This window comes from Orcinus orca, chromosome 2, assembly GCF_937001465.1.
Source record: "Orcinus orca chromosome 2, mOrcOrc1.1, whole genome shotgun sequence".
In the NCBI taxonomy this organism is placed as follows: Eukaryota; Metazoa; Chordata; class Mammalia; order Artiodactyla; family Delphinidae; genus Orcinus; species Orcinus orca.
In genome coordinates this window covers 18,474,375-18,497,058 of record NC_064560.1, presented here as the reverse complement: position 1 = coordinate 18,497,058, position 22,684 = coordinate 18,474,375, and the positions used below count along the sequence as shown (strand labels likewise).

Here is a 22,684-nt window from a genome sequence, read left to right as displayed (position 1 = left end):
AATTTGATTTGGGCACAATCAAAAAGGCTTATTAAAATACCAACAACGCAGGCAGGAATATATACTTCCCAAGGCACATGGATGTACATATTTGTTCACCTACACGTATGACCTTGCATCTCTAGTGATGAACACCCTACACATAAGCACACTCATCCATGAGGAGAACTTATTAGAGAAACTGCCGCTGCAAATCAGACAACCATATATCATCACCAAATATTTATCACTGTAAAGTGGGCTTCCACACATCTCTCGTACAATCATAACAACTCCCTTATGCAAGGTAAGCTATTATTTTAGAAAGTGAAAACTGAAGTTCATCATTCGACAGGTAGGAATTCTAACACAAGATCCACAGACACCTATCTCTACAAAGATAATCACATCATCCATTTAACAAAATCCAAAAAAGCCTACTGAATATGAGACATTTTCTTCCAGTACCAGCAAGGTTAAAGCTAAGTAGAAATATTGATATCTGAACCCCAATAAAAGTCATAATACAATAAGGAGAGTGGAAAAACTTTCTTGCTTTATAATTAGGGTCAGAAAGAGTCAGAAAGTCCTGGAATCAAAGTTCATTGCAGGAAATAAAAAAAAAAAGACAATACTGAGAATCACTCTTACATTTTTGAAAGACAGGAGAGACACCTGTGCTGAAAAGATAACCAAGCTTTTAACGCATGTGGATTTATTATTACTTCAAGTGTCATGTTGCAACTCTCATCCTTATTCTGCAACAAACTGGATTCAAATATGCAGAAAAAGGTAAGACTGATTAAGTATAAGAAACTACATTTTCCTCAGAGATCTTTTTGTCATCAATTAGGTTCAAATAATTTCAACATTTAAAGGACAAAAACAAACTGACCTTAAAAAGGAACAAACATAAATTCAGTAGAAGAGAAAAGTATGCTTTTAAAAATGCATACTTAATAATTTACATCTGTTGATGCAAAGAAATGTTTTAGCTTTGAGAAATGTTAAGAATTTATGACCAACTTTGATGACAATAAATAACAAAACACATCTCTGGATCGCAACCACAACACTAACCACGTCTAAAAAAAACAAAGTTTAATCTGATGTATAAATGTAACACCAAGTAAAAATAATATCATGTCACACATATTGAATTAACAATAAACCTAAATTTCTACACTCTAATGTGAGTACTGGTGAAAACAGCATCAGTAGTACAATATTTACATTACCATGTTTATCAGACATCTCCAAAGAATCCTCAAAATACTTTTAAGCATCTTTGGAGAGCATTGCTAAACAAATCTAAGTGTGAGCAGAGAGCAACAACTTAAAGGAGAATGACTCAATCTGTAAATTAAGAGCTGACAATAAAACAACTAGAGTCAAATCTATGTATCTAGCAGGGCACAATGCACTTCACACATAAAAAGGAAATTCGTCTAAATGTTAAATAACAAGATCTGAGCATCAAAGCTACACAAAGAAAATGAGGATAAATGAATTAGTAAAAGAAAAAAAAAAAAAGCTCAAGAAAGTCCAAGACAAATCATCTGGGAAGGAAGCTAACCTGAACAGTCTGTAATTGTGGTGACTGAATAACCGATGGCTGTGGTGTCTGAAATACTCCCTGGACATGTACAGTTTGGCCTGAAGGTAACTGTACTAGAGTTACAGCTGGGGAGCCTCTTCCGGTGCCTGACCCAGCTACAGAAACCTGCAAAAATGATCATCATTGAGGATTAAGGCTGGACCTTTTCTTGGTTCTTTACGTTTTTCTTAAAGAAATACCATTCACTATTATGACTGGCCTATTTTTCCTGCTTCTAAGAAATGACAAGCAAGCTGGGGTACGTACCATTAGGAGATGGTTACTGTCCTGGAACAGTCATTCTCTGATGTGACAGATATTAAAGAACCCATGCTCCTCACTGTCGGTTCCCATGCTTTGGTGGCTAAGAATGTTCCAAGCACAAAGTTCTAAAGCAGTTAAACTACCTCACTGCGACCTCACAACTGCTAACAGTGAAGCCTTCTTTAGGCCAGAGTATAAACCACCCTCCTTAACTTCTTAAGAGAAATCGGAGACAGAACTTAAAGATGGTAAATTATTTTTTAATAAATGAAACTTCTGACATATGATATTATAGTATTACTCCAGACACAAGCTAATGCCTTGTCTCTATACTGATGAAAACTGCGGTTACTTTTATGCCCCAACAGTCACAAAAAGGGCACAGGCCAAAGAAATTCCAGGACCTCTCATGCCCCTCGCACCTCCGAACCAGAGAAAGCTCATGACTTGGAGCCTATGTGGCCCTGGCACAATTCTTTCCCCCCAACTCAAGCATCCAGAGGGGCCAGAACCATCACTTGGCTTGCACAGACAGGAGAGAACAGCCGTTTACCAGCTACCTTGGGTGCTTTGGACAAAGATCCCTACCAGTAAAACACAATAAAACCTTCACTTCTCTGGACTCAAAACCTGCCAAGTTTCTAATTAGTACACAACTGTCCTAGAGGCCAGTGTAATCTTACAAACTTTGCCTCATTTTACTAAGTTTCACTATTCATTATGACTTAACTCAACACCGAAGACTTTGGACATGAAAGAAGCTACTAGTTTCTATCATGAGTGGTGGCAGACCACAGAATCTAAAACAAATTTTGAAGAAAGCTTCCGTTGGACCTCACTTTAAGGAAAACCAATCATTTCCAATCTACTTACTCTAATACTTTAAAAAGAATTATTAAAAACTGGGTTTATAACAAGTAATTAGATTTATTTAAAACATCATTCTCTTGGAAGTTAAACTTCTTCGGCAATCCAAAAGTAAAAACTCTTCTATCCATGCAAGAGAACCTATGTGGAGAGCATTGAACTAGGTGCCCTAGGGTGGAAAGCAGAATTGCTAAAACCAACACCTAAGAAACAACAGCACACAAACAGTACAGAACTAATTGCTCCATTGTCCAGGTCATGAAAACCACAGGAGCACAGAACCGAAAGACCAGTATGGGGCTGAACAACAAGTGGAGGCCTTGTGTAGAAGCTGCCGACTGAGCTGGGCCTTGCTGTGGCCTGGGTAATAGCTGGACAGAAAAGCGAGAAACCGGGCCGGAGACACCCAACATGTAGCCCACGGGGCAAATTCAGCCCACCTGCTCCTGGAGTTTTATTGCCTACTTTAGATTTCAGGGGAAAGAAAAAGGGCATTCCACAATGGAGCCAGCAGATTTAACAACCAGAAGTTTAAAAACCACTAGATTTACTCTACAAATGTTCCCTGCATGAATTATAAAAAAGGATCCATCTCTTTGTGAACCAACTGCCAAAGGGTACTCCTTTGCCAAATGACCAATTCTCAAACTTTTTAGTCTCAGGACACCTTTCCACTCTTAAAAATTACTGATGACCTCAAATAACTTTTGTTTATGTGATTTATATCCAGCAGGATGCTGTAAACGCACAAGCAGCTCCTGGGAAGGGAGAATGCTATGGGTAACTTTTGCAGATTTCTGTAATTTCAATACTCCTACTATGGCAGATTTCAAGCTACCAATGGGTGACACTGAACACAAAGCTGGAAAAAGATGTACACAATCGGCTCTCACAAGCCAGCTCAGCCCACTGTTGGTTATATGTACTGATATTTACCACGTTAGAAATTAAAACTGAGAAATGTTTAAAATATTTAGTAACTCACTTAAAAATAACAATAATGCCATTACATGCTAACATAAATAACATTTTATGAAGACTACTTTCCAAGACAAAATAATTAATGACAAGAGTGTCAATGTTTTACATTTTTACAAATTCTTTTAATGTCTGGTTTAACTTAAAACAGCTGGATTTTCATACCTATTTCTGCACTGAATCTGTTGCAATATGTTATTTTAATTGGTATGTGAATAAAATATGCCTCTTACACATGTATAAATAGAAAAGGAGGAGTATTTCAATGGCTTTTTCAGAGAAATGTGGGTATTCTTCTTTGATACTACACCAAAATTCAGCAAGTGGTTGTTTCTTAAAGGTTAGTGGCCATGTGGAATCTGAAAACTTAGTTACGTTAAAATCCATTCATCTAAAAAAAAAAAAAAAAAAAAAAAAAATCACGGTGGGCTTCCCTGGTGGCGCAGTGGTTGAGAGTCCGCCTGCCGATGCAGGGGACACGGGTTCGTGCCCCGGTCTGGGAAGATCCCACATGCCGTGGAGCGGCTGGGCCCGTGAGCCATGGCCACTGAGCCTGCGTGTCCAGAGCCTGTGCTCCGCAGCGGGAGAGGCCACAAGAGTGAGAGGCCCACGTACCGCAAAAAAAATCCATTCATCTACCTTATACTTATACATTGATCTATCTTATACTCTTTAGCCAGGCATGATTTTGTAACGTTATGTGGTAGTTATTTGGAAAATACTGGCTCACTGAGTTAAGTAGATCTCCCAAATGCTGACACATTTCATGAGACACTATCAGAAAATCACATTCATTAAAATCAACATCAACTTCTTCAGAAAACTATAAATACTGGGAAGCTATCAAGCTCAAAATGGCAGATGGAGATTTTCCAAAATTCAAAACTGCTGCTTAAAAGCCTGAATTGCATCATTGGCAATAAATACTGTTAATTGTTTTCCTTGACGTGACAAGCTTACTTCATTTTTTTTTGAATTTTTGAATTTCATTTTATTTATTTCTTTATACAGCAGGTTCTTATTAGTTATCCATTCTATACACATCAGTGTATACATGTCATTCCCAATCGCCCAATTCATCACACCACCCCCCTCCCGCCTTACCCCCTGCCACTTTCCCCCCTCGGTGTCCATACGTTTGTTTTCTACACCTGTGTCTCTGTTTCTGCCCTGCAAACCGGTTCATCTGTACCATTTTTCTAGGTTTCACATACATGCGTTAATATACGATATTTGTTTTTCTCTTTCTGACTTACTTCACTCTGTATAACAGTCTCTAGATTCATCCACTCATTTTCTTTTGAGAAAATGTTTTTCAAATACTCAAGTCTGGGGCTTCCCTGGTGGCGCAGTGGTTGGGGGGTCCGCCTGCCGATGCAGGGGATGCGGGTTCGTGCCCCGGTCCAGGAAGATCCCACGTACCGCGGAGCGGCTAGGCCCGTGAGCCATGGCCGCTGAGCCTGCGCGTCTGGAGCCTGTGCTCCGCAACGGGAGAGGCCACAACAGTGAGAGACCCGCGTACCGCAAAAAAAAAAAAAAAATACTCAAGTCTGAACAGTCATAGTTTGGCTATTTGCCATTATTGCAAGAAAAATGATGTTCTGTTTGGGGGGGTGGGGGAATGCAGCTAGTTCTTCTTGCCTCTCATTCAATAACTCAAGTGTTTTTTTCTCAAGATCACCATTGGTCTTCAGTACGCAGCAGAAATGCTTTCAGTGAATGTCCCACTTCCACAGCACAGAATATTAAAACAACATGTACTCGAGGGTCAAGATTTAATACAATTGGTAATGTCTGCTGATTCATCAGGGACAGTCTTAAGTGAAACTGACATTTTTTTAAAAAACTGCAAGTTAATGTAGTGAAGACCACAATGACAGTTCGGCACCACTGCCACTGACTTGATCGTGCTAAGGTGCCAACAGTTTTACCCCCCAACTGTTTTTGCACCATCAGGGCAAATGCCAATACAGAGAAAAAAAGAAAATAAATCTTAGTATTACCGTGAAAATAGGTTTGTCATCCCAAACCTCCAGGCATGATTGTGTAACACCATGTGGGAGTTATTTGGAAAATACTGGGTCCTTGGAGTCTCCTCCAGGCCTCCCTGTACCACATTTTGAAAACTACTGCTCTATCCTCACGCAGCCCCTACGTAAGCCCTGCTCACAGCTCAGAGCGCAGAGTGCTGAAGCAGGCGGCAATTTCAGCTCCACCACAGCAGCACAGCCAAAACCACCGTATATAGTAACGCTGATAGAGCATTCGTATCGCAGAGATTGAGCAAAACAGAATATACATTATACCCAAGAGTATTACTAGTATTCCTGCAGACTGGACCTGTGGCTTGAGATGGCAGACAGTGCCACATTCACTTTCATGGGGAAATGACCAGCTTCAAAGAAATTAGATATTTTGAAGAATTGAAGAACAACTCAAGAAAGATTTATGGGGTTTTGATAAGTATAAATCATGCTTTAAGTTGCTCTAATTGTCTTTCGGGTGTAATTTTCAGGACTTCAAATTATTAAACAACGCTCTATCAAAAAGGCTTAGTGAGAAGAAAACCTGCTGTAGAAAGGGAGCTGTACCCACTAGTACAAAACTGTATTCCTAGAATTCTGGAGATGAGTTATACAAATCTGTAACTACAGTGAAAACTCTTACGTCTGAACTCTGGGTAGTACAAAAAGCTCATGAGACAACTCTTTAGTTAAACTGTTGAAATAGAGGCTGAGAAGCAGCACAAGTGACATACCCTAGAGTCACAATTCCAATGTATCCTTAAAAAACAACAACAACACTCTTAGATCTAGAGAACCTGTCAGGCATTCTACATTCTTACTGGTTTTGCCAAAACTGATCTGTGACTAGCATTAAGCTTGTAACTAACTGTACTGGTAGAGTTAACAGGATAAACATCATCATTCATAGGAAAAAAATTCATGTGGCTCCCTACCTTTAACATCTTATCATTATTATTATTCTATTGATCACATGAGCCACAAGTAAATACAGGGCGCCCTTGAAGTAGGATGTGGTCCACAGATGGCACAGAAGGAACTCAGGCAATGATTCAAGAACATGCATGGTGGCCCCAAAGCCAAAAATGGGTAAATAAAGAAGCATCTTTTTGTTTTTGTGCAAGGTGGCAGATTCAGTTTTAGGCAGGCTAGGGTGAAAGCAACGGGAGGAAAACAGTTGCAAATGTTTAGTGGGCAAGGAGAATCATGGGACTGATGCTTGGGTTAGAGCTCAGGAAATAAAGATGTGAGATACACTGACAAAAAGCAACCTATAAAGACTACTATACTTTATTCACAATGTGCAAATAGAATTCTAAAGAAGCTCTGGAAAGAGAAGGGAATTAAGTCTCTCCTAAAGGACACTACTGATAGAGACACAAATTTTAGTTCACTTGAACTAAAATATGCATACTTCACGTAGAAACAGATCTTTCTTATAAACATCATATACTCATTCCAAAACTTTTTAAGAAGTAAATCTCACAGAAACAAGTCATACTTATGAATTAACTCATTCTTTTGTTCACTTAACAAATGTTTATTGGAAGCCTGCCTTGTGGACCAGTCTACACAGCAGGGATATAGCAGTGAACACGAAAAGTCTGCTCTCCTCAATCAGGAGACAGAAAACAGATGAAGAGACAAAAACATAATTTGGGGTGGTGCTAAATTCTCAAAAGAAAAACAAAGAAGGGTAACTGATGAGGTGGCGGGAGGGTGGAAGGAAGCTACTTAAGGTATACCTACTGTATAAAGAAAAGTGGGAAAGGAAGCCATGGGAAGATCTATATTCATCACATTCCAACAACCAAGCAGGCAACTGCTCAAAAAACAAGCACATAAAATGGATGTATTTTATATTTCATAATTTTTATACCTCTTTTTATGAGGCTCTAAAAGTGAGTATAATGAACTCATAGTAGACATAGTTTACCTTTTCTTCCTGATCCCCTGAAGAATAATCCTCTTCTATAGGATGCCTGAAACATAGATTGTGCTGATGCCACCACATCTACAGAAAACCCCACTATAGACAATAGTTAATCTGAAGAAATAAATTAAGATGATGCAATTGACAGCCTTACTTGGCTTTGCAATTTAAAAAACTCTAATAATGACACATAACTGGGAAAACCTCACAATGTTGTAACACAGCATTTGATTAGCACCTAGTGGACTTGCTCCAATCTGTAGCTAGGTTCCCTTATGATGGGGTTTATGATGTCACAGAGCCACTGAGCCTGCATTTAAGACAGTTAATAAAGGATGAAAAAATGTGAATTCATGGTATAGCAGACTTCGCTATCAACTCTGCTGCCTGAAAAGTCAGATCTATATATTACCTATTTTAATTCCAAGGACTACAATGAAAACCCAATTAACACTCTATGTGAGAAGCTGGAAAACTATACTGATTTCTGTGTATTAAGACAGGATTCTCAACAGTCTGTTTCTTCTATGGAAAAAAGAAGTATTTAAAGAATATTTCAAATATTTTAAGGCTGAAAACAGGAAAATAATATTTTAAATGTGAACACTTTAATGAAGACGCAAAACACTTCATTTTAAAAAAAAAGTTGTATTTACTTGTGCTAAGTGAAGACAAACACAAAAAGAAAAATGTAGAATTGGTATCATTTTAGTGTCTTTAGTGTTTTTCTTTCCCATATTGAGGTGGTTCTTTTTTTTTTTAAACAGTGTAGCTAACAAATTGCCAAAATCAATGGAATTAAATTTTACCTTGTGAATATCAACTGAAAACACTGATAACAGAGTTGGCCACGTAAGACGGATATTTTTATATTTACTATGTTAAAATTGTTAGAACTATAATATGATCTTTGAATCCTTTGTGTGTAAGGCATGAAGAAATACTATCTGAAATCTATAACCTGAATTTAAAAAGGGAGAAGTGGATTCTGTTTCTGGTACTGTAATTATAAATGGCCAAATATTATGTCTCTTTAAAAAAATTCCCCTCTTGAAAGCAAAGCAAATGTCGGAATCAACTCATTCTTAATTATATAGTCTGATAATACTTCCAATAAGCAGTGGTGATCACTGTGATGATCAGTGATGACAAAATTAGGGGTTCCTATGCTTTGAAAAACAATGTCCTAGTGAAATTTTTCCCTAGCTAATCCTTATAATTTCCTATTTATAGTACTTGGAGCGTCATTTTATATTCTAACCAATACTAGATGTTTTACTTGTATTTATAAAGACTATGAACATGTACATGACCTTTATAGAAGTCAAAAATCCTTTAGCTCTAGTTGTTTAAAAATCAATCTTATATCTTGGTTTCCGTAAGACTGAAACTAAAACTGATCATAATTTTCTAGCCAATTGCATTACAAAGTAGTAAATGTACATAGTGAAGTAAGTTGCAGTGAGATCCTGAGCCAAAAATGGCATTTACCCAGCAGATGTCTTACAAGGGCAAACACTGGACTCTTAACAATGATACACATCATTTCTAGTAATGAATAGGAAATGCACGTGCCAAAAGCCAGAAGCTACAGAATGAATGCCTAAAACTACTTATTCTCCAAACTACATATTAATCTATTTCTGACCAAAATCAACTCAGGAATGTCTATGCAGAAAACTGCAATTCACTTGAATTATTCTACCTTAATTCTTCTACCAATCACTTGGTATAAGTCCTAAAGAGTACTGACTAAGCAAAAGCAACCTTAAAAAATAGTAACAATAAACAAAATGTGGTATATACACGCAAAGGACGAAGGAATTCCTATCACATACTGTATAGCTGAACCTTCAGGACATTATGCTAAGTGAAATAAGCCAGTCACAAAAAGACAAATATTGATGATTCCACTTATCTGAGGGATCTAAGAGTAGTCAAATCATAGAAACAGAAAGTAGAATCGCGGTTACCAGGGGCTGAGGGGAGGAGTAAAAAGGGAGTTGCTATTTAATGGGTATAGGGTTTTAGATTTGCAAGATGAAGAAGTTCTAGCGATCTGTTTCACAACAATGTGAATATGCCTAACACTACTGAACTGTACACCTGAACTTAAGACTGCAGATTTTATGTATTTTTTTTTCCACACATAAAAAATAGCAATAACTATTGCCCCACATTTGGTGGATATGATAATTAACTGACTTATTGCCAGAAAGATACTCAATAAATTGATTTTACCAAAGGCAATGAGACTGACTTCCCCATCAGTTTATAAGACATAATTCTAAAGCTCTGGGCGTTCCCGTACTCTTGGCCCCAGAATTACTGCTCAAGACACAGACTAGCTATTGGTGCCAGGATTTATATGGACCAGTTACTAATACATCAAAATGGATAAAATTTAACTTTTCTATGCTCTTCATATATCCAAGGTCAGAAGCTGAGTTGGGATCTAAATATGATACTATCTTATCTGCCACTAAATAATGAAGGAGTAACAGTATACAGTATATATGTATACATACAATAGTTACTGCATAGTACTGTGCATATATATATATAGTATTATATATACAGTAGCTAGATGTAGCATATATTTATGATTACTCTTTGCTAACTATGCATTTTCCCAGGTAATGCTATCTGAAATGGTCTGGTTCAACACTGAGTACCTACGTATTACAAGTAATAGAAATGCTTAACGAAATCTAAAGCCAGGTGCCTGGGTTCTGCCTTTTATTAACTGTGTGACCTATGACAAGTTATTCACCCTCTCTGTACCTTAGTTTCCTCAAGTGCAAAAGAGAATGAAAAAAAACAGTACCTTTCTACAGAGCTGTTGTGAGAGCTGAGCTATATGTGTAAAGCATGGAACAGCGTCTGGCACATATTGAATATTCAATAAACGCTCACTCTTGTTATTTTTATTATTGTTACATTTCATTTAAATAATTTGGTCAAGAATGTAGAGCTTAATTTACATGTATTGATATTAATCCTTTGATTTGGAAAGATTAAAATATTTTTTAAAATATTCCTCAAAATTAAGATGGAGAAAGAAGAATCAAGGATTTGCATGAAAGTAGACGTCAAAATCTGAATCAGTGACAAAACATGGCCAGACCAAATTGCATCCTTAAGTTTTTTCAGTTTTAGTCCAAAGATCAGAGTTTATAAATAGAAAAGTCTAAGAATTTAGCTCCTAAAAAAACAGTATAATGAAACTTGGTCTCACCATGAAATCAAAAATCTAGTAATAAATTTTAGTTTAGATTTTCAGAGCCAAAATGTTGCGAAGGAATGCTTGCAACGTTTTAAAATTTCTAAAATAAATCCAAAGTACAAAAATTTAGTATAAATAAAATTTGGTAGAAATAAAATATACCAATTTAAATACATTCATGACATTATATCAGAACTTTGCTTATAAAACAACTACATATCAGCTTTTCTTCTCTATACCCACTGGAGGCCTATTTAAGCATAAATAGATTTATATTACTTTAGAATGAATTTTTGATACAATATATTCTTATAAATTTATTTATTTTTGGCTGTGTTGGGTCTTCGTTGCTGCGCGCGGGCTTTCTCTAGTTGTGGTGAGCGGGGGCTACTCTTTGTTGCGGTGAGCGGGCGACTCATCGTGGTGGCTTTTCTTATTGTGGGGCACGGGCTCTAGGCGCGAGGGCTTCAGTAGTTGTGGCACGCGGGCTCAGTAGTTGTGGCTTGCGGGCTCTAGAGCACAGGCTCAGTAGCTGTGGCGCACGGGCTTAGTTGCTCCACGGCACGTGGGATCTTCCCGGACCAGGACTCGAACCCATGTCCCCTGCACTGGCAGGCGGATTCTTAACCACTGTGCCACCAGGGAAGTCCTGATACGATATCTTTTTTTTTTTTTTTTGCGGTACGCGGGCCTCTCACTGTTGTGGCCTCTCCCGTTGCGGAGCACAGGCTCCGGACGCGCAGGCTTAACGGCCATGGCTCATGGGCCCAGCCGCTCCGCGGCATGTAGGATCTTCCCAGACCGGGGCACGAACCCGCGTCCCCTGCATCGGCAGGCGGACTCTCAACCAATGCGCCACCAGGGAAGCCCTTGATACGATATATTTTTAAACTAGCATAAGCCACTTCATCTCAAAGCCTGGCCACTACTATTCTAACCATATGAGGTTACTATAATGAATAAAGCAAACGTTTATTGCACGTGGACTTTGTGTCAAGCACGGTGTTTGGGCTTCACATAAGTCATCTCATTTAATGGTCAACCAATGAAATTAGTATTTCAATTATTTTAGGTAAAGAATCAAAGAATTCAGTCTAATAAGTATTTACTTAAAACTATGTATAAAAATTAAGAAAATAATTTTGTGCGGGCCTAGCCGCTCCACGGCATGTGGGATCTTCCCGGACCGGGGCACAAACCTGTGTCCCCTGCATCAGCAGGCGGACTCTCAACCACTGCGCCACCAGGGAAGGCCCCCATTATTTTTTAAAAGGTATTTAAAAAGAGGTCTATTGCTGTATAAACATACCTACTGAAAGGCAAATGTCTTTCCTGAACTATTTCTGCTTGCACCATTGTCATCTAATATTGTCTCTACTTAGTATTTTCAACTCCATAACCAGGCTTTTCTCTTCTATGCCTTTTTGGAGAATGACATGTTATATCTCTGATAGGGCTCAGAAAACTCACATTTCTGAAGATCACTATTAAGATGTTGTCCTCACTATCAATGAAGTGAAAATTTCCCAAAGCCTCTGTGTTTTCCAAATGTAATTCCTTTAATGGTTTGGGGTTTACAAAGGTTGCAGTAGCAAAAAATTGAAATAAGGCAAAGTAAATAATCTCTGGATCTTATTCAAAGAAGGAATTATAAAAATTAATGCTCCATTTTTAAAATTTCAATGTCTAGTCTATTATTTATTTATTTATTTATTTTGCGGTACGCGGGCCTCTCACTGCTGTGGCCTCTCCCGTTGCGGAGCACAGGCTCCGGACGCGCAGGCCCAGCGGCCATGGCTCACGGGCCCAGCCGCTCCGCGGCATGTGGGATCCTCCCAGACCGGGGCACGAACCCGCGTCCCCTGCATTGGCAGGCGGACTCCCAACCACTGCGCCACCAGGGAAGCCCTTGTTGTTTTTATTGTGGTAAAAAATACATAATATAAAATTTACCATCTTAACCATTTTTAAGTGTACCGTTCAGTAGTAAGTATATTCACACTGTTGTGAAACAGATCTCCAGAACATTTTCATCCTGCAAATCTGAAACTATACCCCTTAAACAACAGCTCCCTTGTATCTCCTCCCCCCAATCTACTCTTTAACTAGAAAAAAGTCAGAGAAAAGGATAAAGAGAATAACTGTTTATTCTCAGTTATTTTGCCATTACCACTAGCGACAAACTACCTGTTACTAAAACTAAGAAGGAAGACTTGAACATCAAACAAAAAGTACCCAAATCTCATAGAAAATCATTACAAATGACAGAAAATCTCTAACAGTCTCTCAAACACCAAAATAGATTTGTATGCATTTTTTTTCTGATTATAAGGTGTATAAAAACAAAACCTTTTTCTGAAATTTGACTTTGACTGCTTTATACCTACTGAAATTACCTTTGAAACACCGATTTTCATTCAAAGAAAAGTATCATTTAACATACTGGGATGAAAACACAGAGTATATTCTAAAGCCAAAAGCCAACCTTTAAAGAAATCTGTTAGCTATTACACACAAAGTTATCAAAATATGAGTACAGATTATATAACAAATTCTTATTCAAATTGAATAAAATGGTGACTAATATTAACAGTTCACAAATTATTTTTACTTATATCCCTTTAACCTTGAATTACCTTCAAGAATGAGTTACATTTCAAAGCAGTATATTTTCTTTAATTAGTTGACTAAGCAACAACAAAGATTTAGCATTTACTGAAAAAAATTCACTGTTCTATTTTTTCCTCCTAACTTTTGTTAATTTTTAGAACTAATTCTAAGTAAATACAAATGTTACATTCAAAAAATTTTAATTAGGGCAATTAAAAATAACCAGGGGAAGGAATACATAAAATTAAGAAGCAATAGAAAGTCAACAATAAAATGAAAATTTTTATTTCAAAATCTTAAGAGGAACTTCTTCTCTTTCAGTAAGAGCCCCTCAAGTCAGGGAATCAGCATATTGAGGTTTAAAAAACAAGATTCAATTAAACACTGAGCTTGGACTTCCCTGGTGGCGTAGTGGTTAAGAATCTGCCTGCCAATGCGGGGGACACGGGTTCAACCCCTTGTCCGGGGAGATCCCACATGCCGTGGAGCAACTAAGCCTGTGTGCCACAACTGCTAGGCCTGTGCTCTAGAGCCCACGAGCCGCAGCTACTGAGGCCGCGTGCCGCAACTACTGAAGCCCATGCGCCTAGAGCCGGCGCTCCACAACAGAAGCCACCACAGTGAGAAGCCCGAGCACCGCAACGAAGAGTAGCCCCCACACACCACAACTAGAGAAAGCCTGCGCGCAGCAATGAAGGTCCAATGCAGCCAATAAAGAACCAAGACAAAACACTGAGCTTGAACTAGATGTACTCAGCCGACAGTAAGTATACCAAATCAACCTAACATGATACAGACCAACTTTAATATACAAATATGATGTTGCTGACCAATTATCAATAGCAAATGTTGCTTGTATGTTGCTTGTTTTTTTTTCTGATAGCCATCCATATTCTTCCTGGTCCTACTTAGGACCAAGAACATGGATTTTTGGCACAGCTGGCCAAAACAATGAGAAATGCCATTCCAATTTTCCACCAGTTTGAAACAGAAAACACACAAGTCATACACTGAAACCTATCCCTTGTTAAATCATTCCTACTCCAATCCCTCACTGCACGCCAGGCCTGCTTTCTTCTAAGATGCTTCTTTACGTACTGTTTGCATTTACAGCAGAGAGGACAAGAAAGGAGGTTAGGGCTTCCCTGGTGGCGCAGTGGTTGAGAGTCTGCCTGCCGATGCAGGGGACGCGGGTTTGTGCAGCGGTTTGGGAAGATCCCACGTGCCGCGGAGTTTTTGGGCCCGTGAGCCATGGCCGCTGAGTCTGCGCGTCCGGAGCCTGTGCTCCGCAACGGGAGAGGCCACAACAGTGAGAGGCCCGCGTACCGCAAAAAAAAAAAAAAAAAAAAAAAAGAAAGAAAGGAGGTTAGCAGAGTATAATCTCTGAACAACATTCCCTAGTGGCTTCCTCTGCTCCACAGAGTCTCCTTGTTTCCAAAAATACAGAGGTTCTCGGAAAGGTTCAATTTTATATTAGAACTAACTCTCTCAAAGCACTATGCTGACCCTGATATCTCGAGTTTCCTTCCAGCTCTATGACCCCTGTGATTCTGCTCCTTTCACCTTTCCTTTCCTATCTGTGCTGAAACTTTGAGAATTGGCCATTTACAAAATAGGGTTATTTATCTTTCCAACTTGAGGTGTCATACTCAGGCCACAGGCTGCATCAGCAGCTATAAGGCATGAAGCTCCAGATAGCACATCCTCTCCTGAGGCTCCATCTGGATTACCGCGCTCACCCTGAGTTTCATGGCAGCATTATTAATTCCCAAGAGACGTGGAACAAGAAAAGTTCAAGGTGCTACCACTGTTGCCTTCAGAGTAGATTACACATTTGTGAGATGAATGGGGAAATGTGAGCATGGACTGCATATCATACCAAGGAATTATGCTCGATTTTGTTAGGTATGATCATGACATTTGGTTATATAGGAAAATGTCCATAACCTCTTAAGAGCTGCATACCCAGAAGAAAGTAGGAATGACATGACGTGATGTCTGAGATTTGCAGAGCTGCTTAAAATTCTTCGACAAAAAGAAACAAAAGAAGATAAATGAAGCAAGTGCTACCAAATCTTAATAATTTTTAAGTTTCTACATATATATGCGGGAGAATTATTCTACTCTTGTATATGTTTGAAATCTTTCATCACAAAAGAAATGATAACTTCCCATTACCCATTTAAGGATTATATTATTTCCAAAGGCTGTAAGTATTATTTTAAAAACTACCTGTATATACAGTAATTTTGCTTTTCACCGTTTTAGCTTTAGGAAAGGGTTTCCTCCTGGCTTGGTTATATAAAATAGACTCTTCCATTTACCACCAAGAGTTTTTCCAGGGGGGAAGGGTGGGGATGGGGGTAGAATCTAGTCTTATATATGTATCAACACATACACTTAACAGACAAGATTCCAGCTTCAATTAAACAAACAAACAAAAAATCTACTTTAAAAACTAACTCAGGCAAGAAGAAATCCAAGTCACAGTACTCAACCTCGATGATCTGCCACTCCAGCCTCTAGCCCTTTGACACTGTCACCATGTGACTTCTATTCACTATTGGATACAGTTAGAAGCGAAAGGCTCCACTGATATCTGGGAAGTTATAAAACAGAAAAACTGAAAACTGAGAACTCCAGCCTCCCTCAATCAGTCAGCAGAGCAGAGGTGTGAGGGCCAAGAGCAAGCTCAAGTTTTCAGATCTTCGTAACTGGGACAATTTTCAGTGTTAACTTGATTAACAGAAGCTCTGGAAAGGCCAGGATACTCAAAACTACCACTATCAAATGACCAGAGGCAAAGGATCAAACCCGCTGAACCTTCTGGTTACACCCTGAACCTTCTGGTTACACCCTTCGTTCTGACACTACTTAATGATAATTAGACCATGTAAAAAGGAAAGTAACTGTTATAAATTCCTCTTTATACAAACCTGAACTTAAGTCTAAAACATCTGAGAATTCACAATCCTCTAGTTTAAATGAAGTAAGTGGCAAGTACATACAATGACATTGCGAATTATTCCGAAGAGTCAGTCACTTTTAGCATACATTATAGGCTTAATAAAATTTCAGTTTGATTTCATAATCCTTCTATTATATAATACTGCATAATAATAATGAATACTCATAAATAAACAGCTTCAGGCATCACAAGAATCTAAATTAATAATTACGTTTAGAAAATTCTGACTGCTAAGGACTGTGTCCTAATTCTGCAAAATATCATGATCCATAGAGGATTTATGGCCTCATATCCATGGAGGATAACTCTTAGTTAACCAAAAGAATCAATGACTCAGCCTACAGATTTCTTCTTAATCTCTTAACATTCCTAGTATGTGAAAGACAAAAACCATAATTTATTTTTTGATCAACTATTTTAAATATAGAGAAAACAGAATAACATAGCAGGTCTATGAACTCGCTGTCCAGATTTAATGACTATCCACATTTGATATATTTGAGGTTTTTAAGGAAGTAATAAACATTGTAAATGTAAACCACAGCCTTTTTCTAGTTCTGGGATTCAGCCTTCTCACAAGCCTCTATTCCCCCCTTCTATTTTATTTAACACTCCCAGCTTTCTCACACCCCAGTTCTCACTCCTTTGTTTCACAGACCCATCTTTATCTATTATTTCACAGAAAAACTTCTTGAAGAATCTATACTTCCAATTTCCTCTCCCTCTTATTTATTCTCTAACCTACTAAAGCTAGGTTTCTGTTCACTGGACCTATTCAATTCCAAAACCTCATAAATCCAAGGTTATTTTTTGGACTTCATATTACTTGACCTCTTTAGCAACTTCTGACTGAGGCTCACAGGGCTGGGTGTCACCCAGGCTGAAGGTCCTCAGAACTGCCAACTATCACTGTTAGACAATGGAGATCTGTTGTTTTGACTGTGCAGGCCCAGAAGGCCAGAGGAAACTGCGTGTGTGGAGGACAGGAAACCAGTACCTAAAGGGAGAGAAGTGGCGGCAGAAGGAAGATTTGCTTTCAACTACCACTTCAGCAAAAGGGCAGAATTATAGACCAAGAATCATAGTTATAAAAACTCTAGAACACCCCCAATTCACCAAAAGATATATGTGCATTCTCTTCTATTTTCACAGACAAAAAGACTAAAGGATAAACACCAAAATGCTAACAACAATTAAATTTCTGGATGTTAAGACTATAGTTAGCTTTAATTTTCTTCTAATAATACACATTTTATCAATTCTGTACAATGAACATGCATTTTTTTAATAAGAAAAAGGCTGCTTTCTTAAAAAATAGCAAAGGTCTGAATGCCTGTTTTCCAGGGTAACAAAGAAGGGTGTTGCCATGGAGATGCAGCTCCACAAAGCACTTGTGAGGAGAAAACCCCAGGGAGCAAGTGGGTGTCGGGAACTTGAAAGAGGAAAGAAAAGCAGGCTGGGTGCGTGGGTGTCTTGGGAAAATAGAGGCCTCACAGGAGCCAGTCTGGCCAGAGACAACCCAGGAGGTGCCTGGCGCTCCCGAGGGCTCTCCAGGCAGCCATCCGGTCGTTTCTATTCTCCCTTCAAGATACTGCAGGAGTCTCTCCACTGCTCGCACCCCACATCACCATGATGCCACTCAAATGATGTCCACCCCCCAACCCCCCAACCCGCTCCCAGCTCGCTGAGGTCCCCATCCAACCAGCACACAGTCGCTGGTGTCTTAAACACGGTGAACACTGGAAAATGTCTCAGGAACATTTAGAACACAGGATGGTCCACGCTCCCAAATGTTTACTACCCTCTGCTTAACCTGACCAGCTCAACTTCCCAGGCCAGACACGCAGCTCCACTTGGCCTCAACGCTGCAGCTCCCACCCCCATCCTCTGCCTTTGTACATTCTTCCCTGGCCTAGAATACGCTTCCCTCTCCTCCACCCGTCAACCTCTACTCACGCTTTGTGTCCAGCTCAAAAGTAAAATCCTCTACAAAGCACTCCTGGTCAACCGGCTGCTCCCCCGCTGCACGCCTCAATCATTCCTATGTAACATCTCACAGTACTTCTTTTTTTTTTTTTTAACATCTTTATTGGAGTATAATTGCTTTACAATGTTGTGTAAGTTTCTGCTGTATAACAAAGTGAATCAGCTCTATGAATACATATATCCCCATATCTCTTCCCTCTTGCATCTTCCTCCCTCCCCACAATACTTCTTACACAGCGAGAATTACCCCTCAAACACCTCTACCCCACTAAACCGTGAGATGTCAAGGCCAGGAAATACATACCCCACACATCTAGAATAGTGCCTAGATACAGGAAGGATTCAGTAAGTATTTGATGAACTAAATAAATATGATTGTTTTTACTACATATTTTTATAGATATCTAAAAATAAGAGCTGAAAAACAAAACTAACTCATATCAGTGGTCTCTAAATGAAACTAATTCAAAGTTTAAGACCTAACTAAAAAGAAAGTAAAGATTAAACCAAATATACACTGGACAAATGGCAAGATTTCTGCCATCTTTATAGCTAAGAATATAAAACTACTGAATTGAATTCAATGTGGAATTACTGAACTTCTCGAATAATAAATTGAGGATTACATACTATGGATACTAGGATTACATACATACTATGGAGGGGATTTTGTTTTTCCTTTACATAGTGTCTGTTACAATGCAAAAGTAATTCAAACACGTATCTTCTCTTCCAAGTCAAATCAGTAAGAATGGCTGATAACCGGGGAATAGGGGAAACTTAAGACCAACTGCAAGAAAACAGAATCTGCACACAATTCTCATTCCCATACAGGCTAATTTTCATTGGTGCCTGCCTGTTGCCTACATTAAGTTTACCTGAGCTAAAGTGGGGATTGAATTTTGACCAGTCTGCATCTGCATGTGAGCAGATTCGCTCTCTGCCACAGAATCTGGTATACTTCCATCCTGCTGAGAGTCAATTTCCATGGTCATTTGTCTGGAAAGACAATAAAAAGGAAGAAGTATTAAGGCCCTATCTGAATATCTGAAATATCCGTTTTCACTTGGCTTTCTGATTGATATTCATTTCTATCATCCAATTGTACTACTTTATATTTTCAAGAAATAGACTCAGTGGCAGAGTCCTAACTCTCCAAACTTAAAGGCACCTTCTCTGCTCACTGGGTATGAACATTACCAAGGGAGCACTACAAAATGTTCCATGGAATTAGTTTATTTTAAAAAAATTTTAATCTTATAATAAAGCCTCCTTGATAATTATTTTAAGCCCTCTTGCATAAATTAGTGATAAAGTTAGGTTTTATATTTTACATGAAGTTTAAATATTCTATGACTCTCACGGCCTAATAAACCTGCTTTACATTATGATGTAATATGAAAGAACTTCCACATTGTCTAAATTAAATGTGTTACAATATAAAGATGTATCTGCTTTGTCAGCACTAAATAGTTTCTGATAAAAAAGCCTGTCAAATTGAATCACTCAGAGTTGACCATTTGTCCTGCAGCTCTCCCTTTACTTAAAGAGGAGAATCTAATTTTTCCAGGAAAAACTTATGCAATAATCTTTTTTGCCTATAATTTCAATTTAAGTTAATTATTTCTATATAGACTCTTTCTAGATAGATGGTAAACCATATTATAATGTTACCCTACTACTAGAAAATATAAAATGCAAACAAAAAATAAGCAAAATCAAATTCCAAAAACTTATAGGAACTACTCCCTGCTATTGTATATCTTTTCAGTTGTCAATAATATAGTGTGTTTTTTTCACCTTAGTAGACTAAATATATATGCAGAAAGTATGCAGGTAAATCAGAACTTTGAATTGACATGTCCAGATCTTTTTTCCCAGATTTGATTAGTAACCAGATCCTACAGATCCTTCATCTACTTAATACCTTCTTTTGCATTTCAACAAACATTACCTGAATTCAAGTCTTCTGTTCTCAAAGCTGTCTGCTGTAGTCTATACTACACCTAGAATTACTTCTCCCTATTCAGACATTTTAATACTTACAACTGAACATGACAATTTAGAGCAATTATAAAAATAAAAATCTAGAGTCTACTATGAAAAAATATCTTTCCCTCAACATTCCCCAATTCCTTTATCTCTTTTCTTATTATTTCCCAACATGGACTGCCCAATTCTAGGTAAGTAGAGGCCATGCCCCTGCAAAAACTGCCAATTCCTGCGGTTCTACTTTTGCTGTGAGCAGTTCCCAAAGAGAATACCTAGAACACTTAATTCTGCAAGATATGAAAAGGTATTATCTGAGAAAAGAGGGTAAGGGGGAAACGCTTAGTTAGAGGTTGAAATATCCGGGATTAAAAGGGTTTCTTTGCTGCAGAATTTTCTCAGAAGCTTGAATATTTCAGTATGACTTGAGAAGGGTGGAGGGTACAGATCCAATAGGCAACATTTTCCAGAAGTATCTGACTCCCCTAGACCCTCTTCCCACAAAGCAAGTCCTAGCAGAAGTGTTTTGGGAAGAACTTGAGAAATGTTGTCTTATGCTATTTCTTACACCATTATTAAAAGCTCTCTTTAGGGGCTTCCCTGGTGGCGCAGTGGTTGAGTCCGCCTGCCGATGCAGGGGACACAGGTTTGCGAGCCGGTCCGGGAAGATCCCACATGCCGCGGAGCGGCTGAGCCCGTGAGCCATGGCCGCTGAGCCTGCGCGTCCGGAGCCTGTGCTCCGCAACGGGAGAGGCCACAACAGTGAGAGGCCTGCGTACCGCAAAAAAAAAAAAAAAAAAAGCTCTCTTTAGGCTCTGCCAAGAACTTGAGTCTCCACTCAAACATTACACGCTGAAAGGCCTTCCCCACTTCAGGAACATTCCTTTAGCACCATCTACAATACATGACAGGCCCTGAGAATACAAAAGTTAAGTCACAGTCCTTGCCCTGAAGGAAATCATTCACCACTTGGGCCCTGGTTTCTCAAAGTACAGTCCTCGCACAACCTGTATCAGAATTAACAAATACACTTGTAAAGACAAAAAAAAGGCAGATTCCCAGACTCAACCCCAAATCTACTGATTCAAACTTTCTGAGGGGTCTAATTTTTTACATCCAAGAGATTCTGATATATATTAAAATTTGAGAAAAACTTAGCTTATTGGTAAATTCTATCAGTTAGACCAGTAATGAACACTTCTTAAACTGTGTGAAGGATGTTATGTACGAAATGCTTTGGAAAACACAGGAAGGAATGTTGAAGTGGGCCTGAGGATGGGGCCATGTGAGTTGTATACTGAAGGATGAGAAGCATTTCACCAGGTAGAAAAGGACAGGAGGACCATGAGAGGAAGGAAAATACGGAGAATGTCTGGAAAATAGAGTAGCCGACTGTAGTAGGGAATGTGGTGAGGCGTGGGAGAGCCCTCGGGGGAGCCTATCTACATCTAGCGGGGAAGAGGCAGAGCAGACAGGTGAAAGTATGGCCAGAAAGGCAGGGGGGATCCAGATTAAGAACTGCTTTTAATACTCTGGAGAGAAGAAATGTCCACATCACTCAGACGCTCCTTTACTCTAGGTCCTTCAGCATCTACACTGTACAACGTTTCAACTGTTTGATATCTTAGAATTCAGTCAAGAACGAGGCAATAATCAAGAGTTACCTGTTAACAGGCAAAACAAATGGCCCAAAGTTCGTAAACTGAAACTTCTAAAATGAGGAGTACCTAGTTGGTACTCTAAACCCATTCAATTTAATTTTAAATACAATTCTCATTTATCTGGTTTCTAAACATACTGGATATAAGAAGTGACAGCTGGAAATAGGGTAAGGGGAGGAGAAAATATACAGAATATAATAAACAGGTCAAGAATTCCAAGTGTGGCTGTGGGTGGGAATGTAAGTTGGTGCAGCCATCGTGAAAACAGCGTGGAGGGTCCTCAGAACACTCAGAAGAGAGCTGCCACACACGACCCAGCAATCCCTCTACTGGGTGTATATCCAACCCCCTGCACTAATTCAAAAAGACACATGCACCCCAATGTTCACAGCAGCACTGTTTACAACTGCCAAGATATGGAAGCAACCTAAGTGTCCATCAACAGATGACTGGATAAACAAGATGTGGTCTGTATACACAGGGGAATGCTACTCAGCTATAAAAAATGGAATTTTGCCATTTGCAATAACGTGGATGGACTTGGAGGGTATTATGTTAAGTGAAATCAGTCAGACAGAGAAGGACAAATACTCCATGATATC

The 22,684-nt window shown here is 38.9% G+C and overlaps 1 protein-coding gene across 29 annotated transcripts in view; it reads right to left on the bottom strand.

Annotated features, from left to right (window-relative positions):
• The window catches only part of CREM (cAMP responsive element modulator), a 66,760-nt gene that overhangs the window by 29,472 nt on the left and 14,604 nt on the right, over positions 1-22,684 (bottom strand). For 12 of the 29 annotated variants that reach the window (XM_033439288.2, XM_033439292.2, XM_004275888.3 and 9 more), the window contains 2 exons: positions 19,311-19,431; positions 1,556-1,702 (listed from right to left, as the gene is read on the bottom strand). In XM_033439288.2, the coding sequence (XP_033295179.1) occupies positions 1,556-1,702; positions 19,311-19,431 (268 nt within the window). Of the gene's footprint in view, positions 1-1,555; positions 1,703-1,843; positions 4,066-7,645; positions 7,950-19,310; positions 19,432-22,684 lie in introns of those variants that run through there. The other 17 variants (XM_049706167.1, XM_012535235.3, XM_033439294.2 and 14 more) reach the window with 4 other exon arrangements.